Source organism: Erpetoichthys calabaricus, chromosome 7 (assembly GCF_900747795.2).
Source record: "Erpetoichthys calabaricus chromosome 7, fErpCal1.3, whole genome shotgun sequence".
In the NCBI taxonomy this organism is placed as follows: domain Eukaryota; kingdom Metazoa; phylum Chordata; class Cladistia; order Polypteriformes; family Polypteridae; genus Erpetoichthys; species Erpetoichthys calabaricus.
The window spans coordinates 23,395,612-23,412,197 of NC_041400.2; the positions used below are offsets into that span (position 1 = coordinate 23,395,612).

Sequence of the window (16,586 nt, forward strand, 5' to 3'; positions counted from 1 at the left end):
CCTAAGGTGAACAAAAGACAAGTCACTAAGGAAAGCAGGAATTGATTTCATGCAGAAATGATTTACTCATTTACAATTACACATAGCATGTTCAGGAGTAAGCAGCTCCAGTCACCTAATAATATTATTATCACTTATTATTTGCCTGACTGTGACAATGCGAGTTTGCTCCATGCTGCCATCTTCCTTCTGGGAGCCCTTGAACCCAACACCATCAGTAATGTCACAGATGAGCTAGGCAGTGAGGCACAACAATGAAGTAAGGGGATGGTGCAAAAAGTGCAAACAAAACAGTGTTCAAATAAATAGTGCAGTGTCTCCAAAATCTTTAAATAAATAATCCATAAAAACAAGTGAAAGGGTGGAGATTAAAATCCATTAGAAAAAAATCCTTTAAAACAAACATTGAGGTTAAAACAATGACTGGAAGCTGTCTTTTTAAAATCAACCCGGTGCCTTTCTACTGGTGACTGGCGACTCCCCTGTTTCTCCCATCCAGGCAATGCACCATGGGAGTCACCCTAACTGCAGCTGACCTTCTTCTGCCTGCTGATCTGGAGGCTTCCTGATCCCTGGCTTTGGTTCTGCTCTCCACAGACCGAGACTTGGGTTCCCCAGCAACCAGGACGCTCACGCTGGGGCATCCACCTCCCAAGCTTCCCGACTCCCGCTGTCTTCCACGGCGAGCCATCCTTCTTCTGGTCACTCCCGCTCCTCAATAAATGCTCAGCGGGAGTGACCACTACCGACTGCCCTAGGTGTTGGCCAAACACCCTGCTAGGGCTAACTGCTCAGCTGCCCACAAGCCTGCGCTCACTCGTTCGTTCGTTCTCACTCTCTTGCACCGGCTTTCCTCTCCCCGCTTCTCCTGCAACCTCCGTTCACCTTTTCCTTTTCTTTTTTCATTTCTCCCCTGCTAGCCACCTCGCGCTTCTATTTATCACAGGGACATGGATCAGGTGTGGCAATCAGCAGCTCCCGGGAATAATTATGGATGCGGACGACTCCTCACCTGTGCACTTAAGCGAGGATCGCCCGCATCACGAATTTCCCTGGGAACCGCTTCCAGCCACACTACCACGCCCTCTCTCTAAGCCGCGAAGACGGCGATTATTTTTTTTAAAAAGTGGCCCTGTTGACTTGAGCTGTGGACCCACTACACCACACTGACTCCTCCATCTAAGCAGACTTACAACATCTGAGTTACAATTGGCTGCACTTCTTTTGTTTTTCCAATTGGAGCACAGACAGGCGAACGTGACTTCCTCATGGTCACACTGTGTCCTTAGTGGGTTTTGAACCTAAAATCCTAGGGTTACGGTCCAAAGCCTTAACTACCACTAATCCCACCGCCTACCAATAATATTAGCCCTTGATAAAAAACCTACAAATGGAGTATACGGAGAGAAGCGCTAATTTATTACGTAGCACTTCTAATACACCCGATTAACTGATGGCACCATAACTGAGGCCCATTATTTTATAAAATTTCCCATGTGAAGCTGGTAGCCCAGTTTAATTTCGGTGTCTAAAAGAAGCAAAATAAATAACAAAATTGTCATAAAGCCAAAGGAGAAAGCAGATTGGTTGGAGGAACCCTCTGAACTAAAATGATCCCCAACTGTGGCTTCAGGCCCTAAATATCACAAACCCGGGAGAAGAGGTGTGAGGCATCCTGGCAGAAGCGGGAGTGGTTCAGCTGTCCTCCTGACGGAAAATAAGGAGAGGCGTTTAGTGACAGGGCCCCCTGTCTGCTCAGGGTTGGTACTGTTTACCTTCTGTGAGCTCTTAACATGTCATCTATTCATTTTAGGCCCACCCATCCATTTTCAAAGCCACTTAATCCAGTTCAGGGTCATGAATCCCAGCACCATTGGGATGATCCCGCCAACACAGGACACATCCACTCATGTGACGTGTGTGATTTTGGGATGTGGGAGGAGCAGGAGAGGGAATTGTGTGTTTAGAAAAAATGGGTGCCACCAAGCAGTCAGGACCGAGGGATGGAGAAGATTTTTTTTAACTTTTTTTGCTTAAAGTTGCTCCCTATAATCATCCCTCCTCACCAGTGGCTGATTTTTGACAATTTTGAATTGAACATATTGTTTGATTGCCCCTGATATTTTATTCAGATTGGCCACTGGTGTGCCAGAGTAGAGGACTCCCTATTCAGCACGTCCTGTTCGTTATCAGAACAAAAAGGCTGCACTGCATCTGCGGCTCAGGCCAGGTGACTATGCTATTAAGACAATAAAAAGCCTCTGTCACCATCAAACATTCTTCATCTCTTCAGCTCCCTTGTCTCACCCTCCTGACTTTCATCTCCACTAACTCACAGCTGCTGTGCCAAGGATTAGTGCCAGGATGACTGCTGCCCACGCCCCATTAGACATTGACCATGGACTCAGCGCCTGACTGCGCTCGCTACTTTGGCCACCCTGCATGGTATCTCACTAGCAGTAGGCCACCTTGCCATCTGTCACCAATGCTTTATGGCACCAGCGTGGTGCCCATTAGAGCAGCAAATTGTATTTCCACTGCTATGGGCTTTCTGCTTGCAGGAACTCTGTCACTTGGTCGATTCCTCAACAATCTTTTTGTCATCTTCTTCAAAGAAAACAAATACTGTATATAATGGATGTGTGTATATAATGTACAGGGTATGTATTTTAAGATATATTTTTTACATTTAAAAAAAAATGAAAATCAGAAGAAAAAAAAACAGTATATGCTTTTTCCATAAGTATTTAGTTCGTTTGTTTGAGAAGCCTTAAGTGAAGAAAGACTGAATTATGAGGACACGTGGCCTCCACTGGTGACTCATTAAATTAAATTAAAGGCTGCACTTTCTGAATAAAAAATGCATGGTTAAGGGGTCATTGTGAATCTGAAGGACGGCTCTTGAAATGAAGATGTTAGACATAAAATAATACAAACGCAGTCAGTCAGTCGTTTTCAAACTCGCCAAGTCCTGAACAGGGTCAAGGGGGTCTATCCCAGTTAGCACAACAAACCCTGGGCAGGATGCCAGTCCATCGCAGGGTGAAAAAACACACACACACAAACACACACACACACACACACACACACACACTAGGACCAATTTAGGATCGCCAATTCACCTAACCTGCATGTCTTTGGACTGTGGGAGGAAACCCCCACAGACACGGGAAGAACCTGCAAAGTCCACACAGGGAGGTCCCAGGACATCAACTCTGGTCTCCTTACTGTGAGGCAGCAGCAGTACCAGCACACTACCATGCCACCCCATAATAATACAAATGCATAAATTAGGAAAAGGGTAGAAAACAACATCCAGGTGTCCAGATGTCCCATTGAGATGTGTCCAGCTGCAGTCCTTCACAGCTCCGTGATTCAGTAGCTCCACTAGACAGCCAATTGGACTGCAGGTTTTTGTCATTTGGTTTACTTGACTTGAGTCTGATACACCAACCCTAATAGTAGCCATAGAGTGACCAGGTGTCGTCACTGACAGACTGATCACGTAAAGCGACAACCTCCTCAATGGAGTGGAGCTATGCAGATCTGCAGGTAGAGTCTAATGGTCTCAGTGGGCACTGTTGGCTGAATGAGCAGGAAGCGGAAGCTGCATCACACCACCCAGACCCCATCTTAGGAGGGAGAAGCCAATGATCACTTTGAAGGAGCTATGGAGTTCAGTAATGACTCCCCAGGAGCTGCACATTAACACTGACCTGAACGAGAAGCGATTACTCAAAACGAACCACGCAAAAGCCTGTGCCGTATGGAGAGTGACGCAGCTGCAATGTGGGGAGAGGTTTCGTAATCAATGAAACCAACATAAAGCTTTTAGGCCAATGTTTATGTGTAGCGCATCAAAACACATCCCACCTGCAGTGAAGTATGGTGGTGGCAGCATCATGGTGTGAAACTGCTTGGTAGAAGAAGGCACCGGGTGTCTGGATGACACAAGACATCCCTTTTTACGCCCACAAGAGTGTTTTCTGGAGGTGGTTTATTTAACGATAATTAGTAACAAATACTTGTGTTTGGGATGCTGTGAGCATACGACTGAATGATTTTGACAAGTAACGGGAATTTTTTTTTATGGACATTTTTGATATTGTTTGCCGTTGTTCAGCATTGGTTACCATAGACTATTCTATCCGATTAGCGAGGGGGCATGGTGGCTGTAGCGGGTCTCAGGGCGATCTGTGGTGTGGGCGCTTCTCACCTAAGTGCACAGGTCAGAGACTGCCTACATCCATGATTGTTCCTGGGGCTAATGTGCTGCAGCTGCTATGTCCTCTCGGCATAAATAGAAGCGTGAGCCGGCTATGAACGAGAAACAAGAAAAGAGAAGGAAACGGAGGTTGCAGAAGGAAGCAGGAAGGGAGCGAGCGAGCGAGAGAAAGCCGGTGCAGGAAAGCGAGCGAGAGCAGGCTCACGGCAGCTGAGCAGACAGCCTGGGTGTTTGGCTGACACCCAGGGAAGTAGTAGATGTGGTCGCTACCGTAGAGACTACTTTTATGAAGGACGGGAGTGACCGGGAGACGGGTGAGCCTCCGCTTAAGGCCGCGGGAGGCAGCGTGAGTCTGGACTTGGGACGTGGTGTCCCCAGCATGGAAGCCTTGGTCGTTGGGGAGTCCCAAGTCACTGTCAGGAAGGGCCGACCGGAGCCAAGGATCGGTACGGCGACTGGCAGCAGAAGCACACTGAGAAGGTCAGCTGCAGAGAGAGCGTCTCGCCTGCTGCAGGGCCCTAACGGGAGAAGCAGGTGAGATGCTAGCTTAAAAGAAGCACCGGACATTGTCATTGGTTTTTAAACAACTGCTTCCAGTTTTAACCTCAGTTTTAAAGGATTGTGTTTTTTCTATTTTAATCTACATGTGTCACGTTTGTTTTAATGGATTATTTATTTATTGAACTTTGAAAGCACTGCACTGTTGCACTTATTTATTTGAACTCATTGTTTTGAATTATTGTAAATAAAAGCACTTTTTACACCAACCTCTTGCTCTAATGTTATTGCCTCACTTTCTGGCTCATCTCGGTTAGAACTATCGATGGTGTTGGGTTCAAGGGCTCCCTAATAGAAGATGGGAGCATGGAGCTGAACCCGCATTGTCACATTCCCATATAAAACAATTTTATTTCAGAGTTCCTCCTACGGCTGGGGTTCAGATTCTTGTTTTGTCTTTTTTGTTCATTTTTGATTTTTAATGCTACTTTTGTTATGATTTTCCATATTCCTTATGCCTGTGTTGTGTTCCTTGTGTTTTGTGTGTGGTTCCCCAAGAGGCAGGGACACTGGCCCATCACTGCACCCCACAGTCCCCTGCAGTTCATTAGGGTGTGATTGGCAGTGGTGAGTTCTTGGTTTTGTGATTGTCTTCTGCTTTGTGGTTTACTGGAGTTGTGAACTCTGTGCTCTGCATTTTGACTTGCCATTGGAATTCATATTGGGATTTTGTTCACCTTGGATTGCCTTTGCCATATCTTTTGTTGTTGTGCTCCTCAGAACCGATTTTTGTGCTACAGATCATTTCATATTAATAAATCTTTTTATTTATAAAGATTCCATGTGGCCCTCTAAGTTACGAGCCAGGGTTTTTGAAAATGTTTCCCCTTCTAATGGAAATTCATAGAACTGTTCAGGAGTTATTTGCTTGTGAACTCTTGAGGTGAGAAGAACAAAGAACCTTTTTTTTATAAAGATTCCACATGGCCCTCTGTGTTATTAGCCGGGGTTGTTGACAGTATTTCCCCCTCTATTGGACATTTTTAGAACTGCTTACACGCTTGGGAACTCTCGATTTCAGAAGAATGATATGGTCTCATTTCTCATTGATTTGAAATAAAGACATCATAAAGAACAAACTCCCCCTACACTTAGCAACTTTTACCAGCCTCTCCAGAGGAATTCCCATGTGGCCCCAGACAAGTCAAGAGATATAATCCCTCCAGCATGCCCCTCTTAAAGGATATTTTTGCTGTTTTTCAAGTTGAAGTAAATGTGGGTGTGTATGCAAGTGTCCCATTCGAGTTTTTGTGCCTGCAGTGGATGCCGTCCTGCTGGGACAGGTGCTGGCTATGCATGATCACGTCACGGATACAGCAAAAATGAAATGAAATGAATGGATGGCTTTATCATGCTTATATCTTAAAACACTTTTTGGTTTTATTCAATGATAGCATTAATTGCACAGGAATAAGAGAATCATTAATTTATTACATTAATCATTTATCAATTATGCACTTAAACTAGATTCAGCATTAAAAGGAAAAGTTTGGCATTGTTCAAGCTGAAGTTATTTCTTCACATACATGCTATACGATATGCATTTGCCACAGAAAATGGTGATCTAAAGTTAAGTGTTTTTCTACATGTTTTAAAAAGTGTCTTGCCCTCACTGATGCTTTATAATAGAGGCCAAAGAGTCATGGGGCACCACTGGAAAATGAAAGCCCAAAAACTTCCGATGAAGCAGCACAAATTTTGATACAGGATCACAAGTTTTCTATTTTTCTATAGCCTGTTTATGACAACAAAAGTGATCTGGAAAAAAATGTTTTATCACAAATTCCTGGTCCTGTTATTCTCGTGGTAAGTATACATTTTCGTAAATACGGGTGTAAATCAAAACAAAACCAGCCACATGGTGTAAAACATTTACTGTGATTTGGTCATTCAAAGGGAAATCATGGCCTGAGGTGGTGAAAGATTATTACAGAAGAAGAGAAACACTTAGATAGCCTGCACACAGGTCTTTGTTTAAAATGGCTGAATCTCATAAAATTGAGGGATTTTGTTAAAAAATGACATGTATAAACTAAGTAACATTTTGTTTGCGATCACAAGACGCAGCTCAATACTCGACAACTGTCTTGGATATATTTGGTAAGTTTTTATTATATTTTATGTTCATTAGCTGAGCTACTTATCTAAAATGGGTTGAAATTGTTTGCAGTGCACCATGCAATGCATATGTCTCTGCTATATGTCATTTGGTATGGGATCCATAAATGCAATGTTAATGTTTGTGATATGCCATCTGTTGGAATGACAAATGCAATGCATATGGCTCTGTTATATGCCATTTGGTCTGGTATTCGCAAAAGCAGTGTTAATGTTTGTGATGCACCACCTGTTGGAATGACAAATATAATGCATATGGCTCTGTTATATGCCATTTGGTCTGGTATTCGCAAAAGCAGTGTTAATGTTTGTGATGCACTGTTGGAATGACAAATATAATGCATATGGCTCTGTTATATTCCATTTCATATGGCATCCGTAAACATGATATTAATGTTTGTGATGCGCCATCTGTTGAAATAGCAAATGCAATTCATATGTTTCTGTTATATATCATTTGGTATAGGATCCATAAATGCAGTGTTGATGTTTGTGATGTGCCATCTGTTGGAATGACAAATGCAATGAAAATGGCTCTGTTATATGCTATTTGGTATGGGTCTTGTAAAATTAGTGTTAATGTTTGTGATGCACCATCTGTTGGAATGACAAATATAATGCATATGGCTCTGTTATATTCCATTTCATATGGCATCCGTAAACATGATGTTAATGTTTGTGACGCGCCATCTGTTGAAATAGCAAATGCAATGCATATATTTCTGTTATATATTATTTGGTATAGGATCCATGAATGCAGTGTTAATGTCTGTGATGTGCCATCTGTTGGAATGATGAATGCAATGCATATGGCTCTGTTATATGCCATTTAATATGGCATTTGTAAACGTGGTGTTAATGTTTGTGATGTGCTATCTGTTAAAATAGCAAATGCAATGCATACATCCATCTATCCATTTTCCAACCCGCTGAATCCGAACACAGGGTCACGGGTGTCTGCTGGAGCCAATCCCAGCCAACACAGGGCACAAGGCAGGAACCAATCCTGGGCAGGGTGCCAACCCACCGCAGGACACACACAAACACACCCACACACCAAGCACACACTAGGGCCAATTTAGAATCACCAATCCACCTAACCTGCATGTCTTTGGAAACCCACGCAGACACGGGAAGAACATGCAAACTCCACGCAGGGAGGACCCGGGAAGCGAACCCAGGTCCCCAGGTCTCCCAACTGCAAGGCAGCAGCGCTACCCACTGCGCCACCGTGCCGCCCGCAATGCATACAGTATGTTTCTATTATATGTCATTTGGTATACGATTCGTAAATGCAATGTTAATGTTTGTGATGCACCACATGTTGGAATGACAAATAAAATGCCTATGTTTCTGTTATATGCCATTTGGAATGGGATTCATAAAAGCAGGCTTAACATTTGTGATGCACCATCTGTTGGAATGACAAAAGCAATGCATTTTATTACTAAAAATGTGCCATGCCATCTGTTGGAATGCACAGACATTTATCCTTTCGTTTAGGTGGACAGTTTATCAATCTGCCATCTGTTGGTTTTCAGAGGTAGCGCACAGTACAACATTTGTGGTTATTACCACAGGTTTTAAAATGAATGGAGGTCTGAATTTCTGCAGTGTCAGCTCCAATAGTTAAAACAGCATCAGGGGTAAAGGTTCAGGGGTCAAGCAGCAGCTCAAACTCTAAATAGAGAATAAAGGCATTCCGACCCTGTGCTCTTTACAAAGACATGAACAAATAATCAGTCCATCCATTCATCAACGTGTTTTCTTTCAGCCCCGGTCTATTGTAACACCATATGCCAGTAAAGCAACAGCCCACCTTGGACAGGACGCCACCCCACTGTAATGCAAGTGAATGACAAGCACGGCAAAATGAATAAACTTGAGAAATGTTGTGAGATAAATTACAAATAGCGGAGGACGGCCAATTCTCCTCACAATAGTTCTTAGGGAATGAAAATTTTATGATTGCCTCCTTCCAAAGCAATGCATTCCTTGAACACATGAGAATGCATGCTGGGCCACCATATGCGTGGCACGCTAGGAATGAGCTAATTCTTCAGGTTAGCAAGCACATGTCAGCTCCCGACAGATCACTTACCTGTGGCCCAGCTGTCGGCAGACTACCGAGGCGTCTTCGTCTCCCCAGCTGTTACTGCAGACGCTCCCCCAAACTCCGTTGAAATATACTTCTACTGTACCCTCCAGCTTGGTCCTGCCGCCCCGCAGCCGAACTGCACCTGGGAAGGGAAAGCTTTCAATCAGCTCTTTGAATATTTCTCAGCTTTAAAGTCAGTACTATAAGACAGGGGGGCTGGGGGGGGTGTAGGTGATGAAGGGCAAAAGCACTGAGAGGGTGAAAGGATCAAGAGAGCTCTTCATCATCTATCAGACAGCTGCGAACATGTCTGTCTGCACAGTGACACTAGGCCTCCATCATTCATCATTAACCCAGGGGTCAGCAGGGAGTTGAATTCTGAGGGTCTCAAGCTGACAGATCACAACAGCAGACGACAAGAAATTTGATGTAGTTGTTGTTTACAATGAACTCAATCTGTAAATTGAAACTCTCTGCATAATCCGATGTTCTAATTATCTACTTAGTGTACAGTACAAACTTGCCTCCGTGTATCCATTTAATTTCAGAAGAAGGTTCTTCCAGTTACAGCCGTGAGGAGAAAATCAGGTGCAACCCTGGATGAGATGCCAGTACACTGCAGGGCACACTCACTACAGCAGGACAGTTTCAAGACCCTGGCTAACCAATGTGTGAATGTGTGTGTGAAGAACATTAGAACAATTGTGACAATGACAGGTCATTCAGACCATCAAGCCCACCAGTCCAACCCCCAAATTTCTCTAAAATAACATCAAGTCGAGATTTAAATTTCCCAAAGTCCTACTCTCCACCACACTACTTGGTCATTTCTTCTGTGGAGGATGACATGGACGGACTGGCATACCAGCCGGGATACAGCCCATTCCCTGTTTCATTCAAGAGGCACGCCAGAATGGATGGATTGACATTGGACAGAAAACCTTTACCTGCAGAAGGGGCCAGTACAATGGAAGGACCAGGGGACACAGCCTGTCAAGACTGCATGCTCCTCCAACAAACTAGGTGGCAGCACTCCTGGACCGGGGCACCCATGCACATGCCCACAAGGCATATTGGGATCTGTAGTCCTGTAGACTTGCACTGCTGGGTTCCATGGGTGCCACCATAAGGAGCTTCAGAGGAGGACCACCCCTACTTTAGGAGGTCTCCGTCTAACCTGGAAGTGCTTCCCTTGGGCAATGTCCTGCCACCAGAAGTGTTTCGAGGATACAAGAGGCTGCCGTACCTCACTCGTTTAGTCAGAGTCGGGTGAGGAGTGAGGCAACTATCACCAGGGGAGGATTGGAGGAAGGATAAGAAGGAGAAGGAGAATAATTGTATTGTGTTTATTGGAAGAAGTCTGTACTGCGGTAAAGCCCACTTGACCCCGGGACTTTTGTGTGGCAAGTTCTGTCTGGCGTTTCGGGCTCCGAGACACCCCCTAGTGGTCATAATTCCAATTGCCTATAGCTCTCAATATGAAGGAAGGACACCACAAAACCTGGAAAAATTCACAGGGCAAGAGGAATTAAGTGAATGATAATCTGAATGAGAACTGAACCAGGAGCATGAAGGCATAAGCCAGCTGCTCTAACTACTGTGCTGCTCTCCAACTCATAAGTTGTGCAATTTATTTAAACAACTATGAGAGTTCAAAAAAAGTAAAGTTATGGCCACTTTAATAATAATAATAATTCATTACATTTATATAGCGCTTTTCTCAGTACTCAAAGCGCTATCCACACAGGGAGGAGCCGGGAAGCGAACCCACAATCTTCCAGAGTCTCCTTACTGCAAAGCAGCAGCACTACCACTGCGCCACCTGTGAGGACTTTATCCATACCAATTGTGGTAGACAGTCAGGGCCCTTTACTGGCCGGGATGCCTTCATGCGTGCACAGGGCATTTTCGCCCCCGGATTGCTAGATGGCACCCCCACCTGGTTTTTTACATCACCACGGATTGGAAATTGGAGTTCTTCAACTCAGCCCTGTTGGGTTTCGTGGGTGCCGCTAGGGGGTTCTGCAGGGATTGGGGAGTCCTACTTCGTGGGGCTCCAGCCTTACCCAAAAGCCAAGCTTTGGGAACGCTGGAAGTACTCCTGTGGATAACATAAAAGAAGCTGCCTACTGCCACTGCTCCAAGAGCCAGAGTCGGGAGGGAGAGGACGACACTTGCTGAGAGGAGTAGAGGGCGGAAGACAGAAAGACAAAAACAAGAAGTAAAGAAAGTGCGGTGTGCTCAGTACTGCTTGCTCTTTGCTGTACTGTGCTTTGGTGCTGGTGGGAAACGAAAAAGAAAGCGTTTACCACAGCTAAATAAAGCCTGTGCATGTTGCTAAACATGTGTCTGCATCTGTCTTTGTCAGGTAGGGGAGCTGGTATGCCCCCTGCAGGACACAAAGTTTATGAGACACTATCAGTGCATTTACATGCACTCCCATAACCGAATTAAGGACGAATAACCTGAATAAGCCACAAACCTGATTTCTCAATAATCCGCCTTTTTCATGCGCAAGTAAAAAGACTTAAATGTCATCATCTTGTGTTTTATAAATATTGTAATCAGCTCCAAGATGGAAAAACCGAGACACACGCCAAACAAGAGTTAAGCTCAATAACAGGCGTGTTTAGTCCACAACAAATGATTTACAGCAGTCTTCTAACAGAATCATACTGCGTTATAAAAGACGTGTAAGACGCCTCGTAAAAATAAGAGTCACTTCACTAGACAGGCTGTTCCGCTCTCACTGTATTCCTGATGGTCATCCAGTGTCTCGTGTGGTGTCCCTTATCCCATCTCTCCCCGTTATCGTCTGTAAGACTGCGTTTATAATGCCCTGGGAGTCTCCCTTCGTGAGCCTTCTCGGTCTTGAAAGGTACAACGAGAAAGTTCTGGGGTTCTTTGCCCATCTCTACGGTGACAATGCTGGCAACTACAAAATGTTTAGTCAAACCGACGCTTTATTTATAAGGCTCCATTACCACATGGCATGCAGCAAACTCATTTCTGCTTGGCAGTTTGGCTGAGCCCTGAAAAGGACTGGCATACCGATGCGTGTGCTTCTCGTGTTACACCCAGGGCTGCTAAAATATTAATAACCAGTAACGCATGATAACGTGCAGTGAATACACTTGACTTATAGTTTTCCTCCTCTTTCTCTGTACATTTAGCATTTGTTTGCTCAGCGGTTTGATGTGCTGGCTGGTTTCTTCTTTTCTCCACCCTAGCGACCCGCTTCTTCTCTTCCTTCATCGGCATCTTTTCGCGTTAAATCTGATTAACTCAGTGTTTGTGTTGCAATTACTTACTACATTTTCTTTAATTTTTCACTTAAGCTGGCACTTAAGTCTTCAATCTGCCACAAGAATGATTTCAGATATGAAGAGGTAGGGGAAGTGACGGCGAAGGTGGTAGGGATGAGAATGGTGTCCGTACACATGTGCTGCACAGCCACCCTGCTGTCGAGAGTTGATTCTACAATAAAATAAAATAAAAATAAAATGAGGAATAACCTTGGAGGTCAATCATCGGATAGTAGATGTCACGTAGTATATGTGTACCAAATTTCAGTTCAATAGGTCAAACGGTTTGCGAGCTACTGGTGATTTAAAATCCTGGACAGACAAACAAACAGTCAGGGTAGCGTATTATATATAGAGATAATGCAGACATTTTTACTTCAGTAACATAAGTACTGTGTTAGGTTGATTGTTACTTTATATCGGAATCGGACTCCATAATGCGTGTTACTTTTAACATGTTAGCCTACTGCAGGGGGTTTCTTAAACTTTTTTCACGTGACCCGATTATGACCTTCTTAGTTTCTTCGAGATTCCATTCCATTTCCATGATGATCATCCCCTTGGAGAATCTCCACTGATCAACACCCTCCAGGTTGAAGGGTCTGAAGGTTTGTAACAGTGTGGGGGGTCTTCATTGTCACATCTTGCATTTCAAAATGCCCCACACATTCTCAGTAGGGGGCAGGCCGGGACTGCACCCCGCACCCACTTGCTGTGCGGCCATGCCTTTGTAATGCGCGCAGAACGTCGTTTTGCATGGTGTTACTGCAATATGCACGGATGTCCATTGTAGAGATGTCGTCTTCAATCTGTATGTACTTCTGGGCATTAATGGTTCCTTCATAGGACTGCAAAACACAACCCCATACCATCTCAGACGCTGGCTTCTGGACTTGTAGCTCGCAATAGTCTGGATGGTCTTTTTCTTCTTTGGTCCAGAGGGCACATCATACATTTCTTCCAAAACAGACATTAAATATTGATCTGTCTGACCACAATACACTGTGTGATGGGCCATCCCAGCCACCCCTGAGCCCACAGAAGTTGATGGTGCTTCTGGACACTGGACATACCTCTTCCTTTTTGCACAGTACAGTTGTAACCGGCATTCATGGATTACTTGGTAAAGGTTAACCAAACTACTCCTGAGGTCATGTGGTTAGATCATGTATTGGTGGATGGTGGGTCTTGATCCTCGAACAGCTCCATCCACTGCCCGACTATATCCCCGAATGAGGTCAGCAGCACTTCATCCCTGCTACTAACCACATTGGCATTGCACTGCTCCACTCTTCTAAATCACCTGACCATTTGCCAACCAAAAGACACCTTCTATGGCCTCACCAAACTCCTGCCACAGCCAGCTTTTTGTTTCTGTAACTGTCATTGCTGCGCTCTGCTTGGCCTGACATTACCTGCCAAATGCCTCTGGAGTCTCACAAGCTAACCAAGGCCTCCATCCTCAGTGCAACAGACCCCTTTACCACTGCCGTCCACCACAGTATAAAAATATACTCACACTATAAATACACTCTCGGGCCACTTTATTAGGTACACCTCGCACATGCTGGGTTAGACCCCCCTTTTGCCTTCATCCATCCATCCATTTTCCAACCCACTGAATCCGAACACAGGGTCACAGGGGTCTGCTTGAGCTAATCCCTGCCAACACAGGGTGCAATGCAGGAACCAGTCCCGGGCCAACCCACCACAGGACACACACACATATGCACACCCACACACCAAGCACACACTAGGGCCAATTTAGAATTGCCAATCCACCTAACCTGCATGTCTTTGGACTGTGGCAGGAAACCGGAGCACCCGGAGGAAACCCACGCAGACACGGGGAGAATATACAAACTCCATGCAGGGAGGACCTGGGAAGCGAACCCGGGTCTCCTTACTGCGAGGCAGCAGTGCAACCACTGCGCCACCGTGCTGCCCACCCTTTTGCCTTCAGAACTGCCATAATTCATCATGGCATCAGTTCAACAAGGTGTTGGAAACATTCTTCAATATGGATTTTGCTCCATGTTGACACGATAGCATCACGCAGTTGCTGCAAATTTGTCGGCTGCACAACCATGATGCTAATCACCCATTCCAACATATCCTACAGGTGCTCTTTTGGATTGAGATCTGGTGAATGTGGAGGCCATTTGAGTACAGTGAACTCCTTGACATGTTCAACAAACCAGTTTGAGAAGATTTGAGCTTTTGACATGGCGTGTTATCCTGCTGGAAGGAGCCACCAGAAGATGAGTATACTGTGGTCATAAAGAGATGAACATGGTCAGCAACAATACTCAGGTAGGCTGTGGCATTGAAATGATACTCAGTTGGTACTAAGGGGCCCAAAGTGTGCCAAGAAAATATCCATCCATCCATTATCCAACCCGCTGAATCCGAACACAGGGTCACGGGGGTCTGCTGGAGCCAATCCTAGCCAACAAAGGGCACAAGGCAGGAACCAATCCTGGGCAGGGTGCCAACCCACCGCAGGACACACACAAACACACCCACACACCAAGCACACACTAGGGCCAATTTAGAATCGCCAATCCACCTAACCTGCATGTCTTTGGACTGTGGGAGGAAACCGGAGCGCCCGGAGGAAACCCACGCAGACACGGGGAGAACATGCAAACTCCACGCAGGGAGGACCCGGGAAGCGAACCCGGGTCTCCTAACTGCGAGGCAGCAGCGCTACCACTGCGCCACCCCGCCAAGAAAATATCTCCCACATAATTACACCACCACAACAACCCTGAATTATCAATACAAGGCAGGATGAATGCAAGCTTTCATGTTGCTGACCCTACCATCCAAATGTCACAGCAGAAATCCAAGACTCCTCTCAATCTTCTGTTGTCCAATTTTGGTGACCCTGTGTGAATTGTACCCACAGTTGCTGGTTCTTAGCTGACAGGAGTGTCACCTGGTGTGGTCTCCTGCTGCTGTAGCCCATCTGCTACGTGTTGTGTGTTCAGAGATGCTCTTCTGCATACCTCAGTTGTAACGAGTGATTATTTGACTTACTGTTGCCTTTCTATCTGCTTGAACCAGTCTGGCCATTCTCCTCTGACCTCTGGAATCAACAAGGCATTTTTGCCCACTGGATATTTTCCCTTTTTCAGACCATCCTCTGTAAACCCTCGAGATGGTTGTGTGTGAAAATCCCAGTAGATCAGCAGTTTGTGAAATACTCAGACCAGCCCATCTGGCACCACCATGCCATGTTCAAAGTCACTTCAATCCCCTTCCTTCCCCATTCTGATGCTTAGTTTGAACTCCAGCAGGCCGTTTTGACAAGGCTGGCCTAAATGCATTGAGTGGCTGCCATGTGATTGGCTGATTAGATATTTGTATTAACAATCAGTTGAACAGGTGTACCTAATAAAGTGGCCGGTAAGTGTATACATTTTAAAGTTTGACAGGGAAATCCATTTCTTTTTTTATGTGAACTATTACAGCTTCTAAATTAGCCTTATCATAAAGAGTGTCCTCTTTTAAGAATGCACTGAAAGTGACACCCTTCAAGAATGTGAGCAGTAAGCACAATACAATACAGCCGGCCGGCCAGCACGGCCTGCAGCCCCGAGTCACGTTTGACTCCATGGACAGACAGCCTATATCTGTCAGGGCCATGAAGGCGTCATGGTATGCAGCGCAGACCCCACATAGCATGTCTTCAGCCTAACTAACTATGGGCATCTTTAAGTGGGAAGTGATAATCTCTAAGAGAGCAAATTTAGATGAGACTAGAATGTGGTGTGAAAATCTGGGTAATGGCCAACACATCTGCATGAAACTGCAGAACTAACACCGCATCAATCTCTGCTGCATCCTTACATGTCAAAAAGCCAGAAATTCCATCCATCCATCTTCCTATCCTGCTTATCCAGGGCAGAGTCACAATACAACGGGAGCCACTGCCTGCGCAGAGTCTACCATCATGGCGTCACTAAATATAGCACTGGCCACCATGTCCTACCAGAAACGCTGTTCTGCTTCATGGCACTGACTCTACTATCATGGCATCATTTAATATACTCACTGTGAAAGACGCCCAGAACACAGATTGAGATGGACTCAGAATGTCCCAAAACACACTCTTTTATTATATATTATTTCTTCTGCACACACAACACAGTGCACCAAACAGCCACAAGAAACTCACAGTCCTTTTCCTTCTATTATCTTTCTCCTTATTCTTCTGCCACCTCCACACCTCTCCTCTCCTCTCAAGCTCTGTCCTCTGCCTCCTGACTCTGGCTCC

General features: G+C 45.2%; 1 protein-coding gene across 2 annotated transcripts in view; it reads right to left on the bottom strand.

Annotated features, from left to right (window-relative positions):
• Positions 1-16,586, bottom strand: part of prss12 (serine protease 12) — a 153,114-nt gene that overhangs the window by 130,590 nt on the left and 5,938 nt on the right. For both annotated transcript variants that reach the window (XM_028804991.2, XM_028804990.2), the window contains exon 2: positions 9,003-9,141. In XM_028804991.2, the coding sequence (XP_028660824.1) occupies positions 9,003-9,141 (139 nt within the window). The remainder of the gene's footprint in view (positions 1-9,002; positions 9,142-16,586) is intronic.